Here is a 3,345-nt window from a genome sequence, read left to right as displayed (position 1 = left end):
TGCAGCGACGGCTGTCCCGGCCGTCGCGTCCTCGAGAGAGGCGAGCGAGCCGGCAGCAGAGCCCGCATGGCCCTCACCGCCACAGCCGCTCTGCCTGCTGACTTCGCTCTCGCCGCCGCCGCCTGCAGCGGCGCCTCCGCGGCTCCGAGAGGACCCGGCCCGCGGCCGCGTCTCGTCGAGCGCCTCGTCGACGCCCTCGGCGACGCCTCCTCGCGTCGCGTGCCCATGCGTGGCGGCCGCACCGCCGGCAGAGCTCGAGTGGCCCTCCACGCCACCCCGAGACTGCCCGGCGATGGTGCCTCCGCCGCCGCGCGTTGCCGCCGCTGCCTCGCAGCGGCTCTGTGCCTCGGCGCCGAGCCGAGACATGCTCGGCGGCCCGCCGCCGCCCACCAAGACGAGGCCCGCCCCCTCGTCGTGCACCGCGTCGCTCGCGCCTCCGCCAAAGCGATCTCGATCACGCCTTGCGGCGACGGCGCCATCGACGCCGACTTGAGCCGCTGCTCTCGCCCAGCAGCGGGTGCTCGCCGCTGTCCACAGGCGCGGCTTGTCAGGCGGCGCGGTGCCGCCGGCTGCAGCGACGGCTGTCCCGGCCGTCGCGTCCTCGAGAGAGGCGAGCGAGCCGGCAGCAGAGCCCGCATGGCCCTCACCGCCACAGCCGCTCTGCTTGCTGACCTCGCTCTCGCCGCCGCCGCCTGCAGTGGCGCCTCCGCGGCATCGAGAGGACATGGTCCGAGGCCGCGCCTCGCCTAGCGCCTCGTCGGCGCCCTCGGCGACGCCTCCTCGCGTCGCGTGCCCGTTCGTGGCGACCGCACCGCCGGCAGAGCTCGAGTGGCCCTCCACGCCACCCCGAGACTGCCCGGCGATGGTGCCTCCGCCGCCGCGCGTTGCCGCCGCTGCCTCGCAGCGGCTCTGCGCCTCGGCGCCGAGCCGAGACCTGCCAGGCGGCCCGCCGCCGCCCACCGAGACGAGGCCCGTCCTCTCGTCGTGCACCGCGTCGCTCGCGCCTCCGCCAAAGCGATCTCGGTCACGCTTTGCGGCGACGGCGCCATCGACGCCGACTTGAGCCGCTGCTCTCGCCCAGCAGCGGGTGCTCGCCGCTGTCCACGGACGCGGCTCGTCAGGCGGCGCGGTGCCGCCGGCTGCAGCGACGGCTGTCCCGGCCGTCGCGTCCTCGAGAGAGGCGAGCGAGCCGGCAGCAGAGCCCGCATGGCCCTCACCGCCACAGCCGCTCTGCCTGCTGACCTCGCTCTCGCCGCCGCCGCCTGCAGCGGCGCCTCCGCGGCTCCGAGAGGACCCGGCCCGCGGCCGCGCCTCGTCGAGCGCCTCGTCGACGCCCTCGGCGACGCCTCCTCGCGTCGCGTGCCCGTGCGTGGCGACCGCACCGCCGGCAGAGCTCGAGTGGCCCTCCACGCCACCCCGAAACTGCCCGGCGATGGTGCTTTCGTCGCCGCGCCTTGCCGTCGCTGCCTCGCAGCGGCTCTGTGCCTCGGCGCCGAGCCGAGACATGCCAGGCGGCCCGCCGCCGCCCACCGAGACGAGGCCCGCCCCCTCGTCGTGCACCGCGTCGCTCGCGCCTCCGCCAAAGCGATCTCGATCACGCTTTGCGGCGACGGCGCCATCGACGCCGACTTGAGCCGCTGCTCTCGCCCAGCAGCGGGTGCTCGCCGCTGTCCACGGACGCGGCTCGTCAGGCGGCGCGGTGCCGCCGGCTGCAGCGACGGCTGTCCCGGCCGTCGCGTCCTCGAGAGAGGCGAGCGAGCCGGCAGCAGAGCCCGCATGGCCCTCACCGCCACAGCCGCTCTGCCTGCTGACCTCGCTCTCGCCGCCGCCGCCTGCAGCGGCGCCTCCGCGGCTCCGAGAGGACCCGGCCCGCGGCCGCGTCTCGTCGAGCGCCTCGTCGACCCCCTCGGCGACGCCTCCTCGCGTCGCGTGCCCGTGCGTGGCGGCCGCACCGCCGGCAGAGCTCGAGTGGCCCTCCACGCCACCCCGAGACTGCCCGGCGATGGTGCCTCCGCCGCCGCGCGTTGCCGCCGCTGCCTCGCAGCGGCTCTGTGCCTCGGCGCCGAGCCGAGACATGCCAGGCGGCCCGCCGCCGCCCACCGAGACGAGGCCCGCCCCCTCGTCGTGCACCGCGTCGCTCGCGCCTCCGCCAAAGCGATCTCGATCACGCCTTGCGGCGACGGCGCCATCGACGCCGACTTGAGCCGCTGCTCTCGCCCAGCAGCGGGTGCTCGCCGCTGTCCACGGACGCGGCTCGTCAGGCGGCGCGGTGCCGCCGGCTGCAGCGACGGCTGTCCCGGCCGTCGCGTCCTCGAGAGAGGCGAGCGAGCCGGCAGCAGAGCCCGCATGGCCCTCACCGCCACAGCCGCTCTGCCTGCTGACTTCGCTCTCGCCGCCGCCGCCTGCAGCGGCGCCTCCGCGGCATCGAGAGGACATGGTCCGAGGCCGCGCCTCGCCTAGCGCCTCGTCGACGCCCTCGGCGACGCCTCCTCGCGTCGCGTGCCCGTTCGTGGCGACCGCACCGCCGGCAGAGCTCGAGTGGCCCTCCACGCCACCCCGAAACTGCCCGGCGATGGTGCCTCCGTCGCCGCGCGTTGCCGCCGCTGCCTCGCAGCGGCTCTGCGCCTCGGCGCCGAGCCGAGACCTGCCAGGCGGCCCGCCGCCGCCCACCGAGACGAGGCCCGCCCTCTCGTCGTGCACCGCGTCGCTCGCGCCTCCGCCAAAGCGATCTCGGTCACGCTTTGCGGCGACGGCGCCATCGACGCCGACTTGCGCCGCTGCTCTCGCCCAGCAGCGGGTGCTCGCCGCTGTCCACAGGCGCGGCTTGTCAGGCGGCGCGGTGCCGCCGGCTGCAGCGACGGCTGTCCCGGCCGTCGCGTCCTCGAGAGAGGCGAGCGAGCCGGCAGCAGAGCCCGCATGGCCCTCACCGCCACAGCCGCTCTGCCTGCTGACTTCGCTCTCGCCGCCGCCGCCTGCAGCGGCGCCTCCGCGGCTCCGAGAGGACCCGGCCCGCTGCCGTGCCTCGTCGAGCGCCTCGTCGACGCCCTCGGCGACGCCTCCTCGCGTCGCGTGCCCGTGCGTGGCGACCGCACCGCCGGCAGAGCTCGAGTGGCCCTCCACGCCACCCCGAGACTGCCCGGCGATGGTGCCTCCGCCGCCGCGCGTTGCCGCCGCTGCCTCGCAGCGGCTCTGTGCCTCGGCGCCGAGCCGAGACATGCCAGGCGGCCCGCCGCCGCCCACCGAGACGAGGCCCGCCCCCTCGTCGTGCACCGCGTCGCTCGCGCCTCCGCCAAAGCGATCTCGATCACGCTTTGCGGCGACCGCGCCATCGACGCCGACTTGAGC

The 3,345-nt window shown here is 76.6% G+C and overlaps 1 protein-coding gene across 1 annotated transcript in view; it reads right to left on the bottom strand.

Moving 5' to 3' along the window:
* The window catches only part of EMIHUDRAFT_221898 (hypothetical protein), a gene marked incomplete at both ends in the record, with an annotated part of 4,028 nt that extends 812 nt beyond the window's left edge, over nucleotides 1-3,216 (bottom strand). Inside the window, one exon of the mRNA XM_005756113.1 lies at nucleotides 10-3,216. Coding sequence (XP_005756170.1) covers nucleotides 10-3,216 — 3,207 coding nt within the window. The remainder of the gene's footprint in view (nucleotides 1-9) is intronic.
* Between the last annotated feature and the right edge of the window lie 129 nt (nucleotides 3,217-3,345).

The sequence above is a fragment of the Emiliania huxleyi genome, assembly GCF_000372725.1.
Source record: "Emiliania huxleyi CCMP1516 unplaced genomic scaffold EMIHUscaffold_99, whole genome shotgun sequence".
NCBI classification, from domain to species: domain Eukaryota; phylum Haptophyta; order Isochrysidales; family Noelaerhabdaceae; genus Emiliania; species Emiliania huxleyi.
Note: the sequence above shows the minus strand (reverse complement) of the source record. Positions and strands in the feature narration are given on the sequence as shown.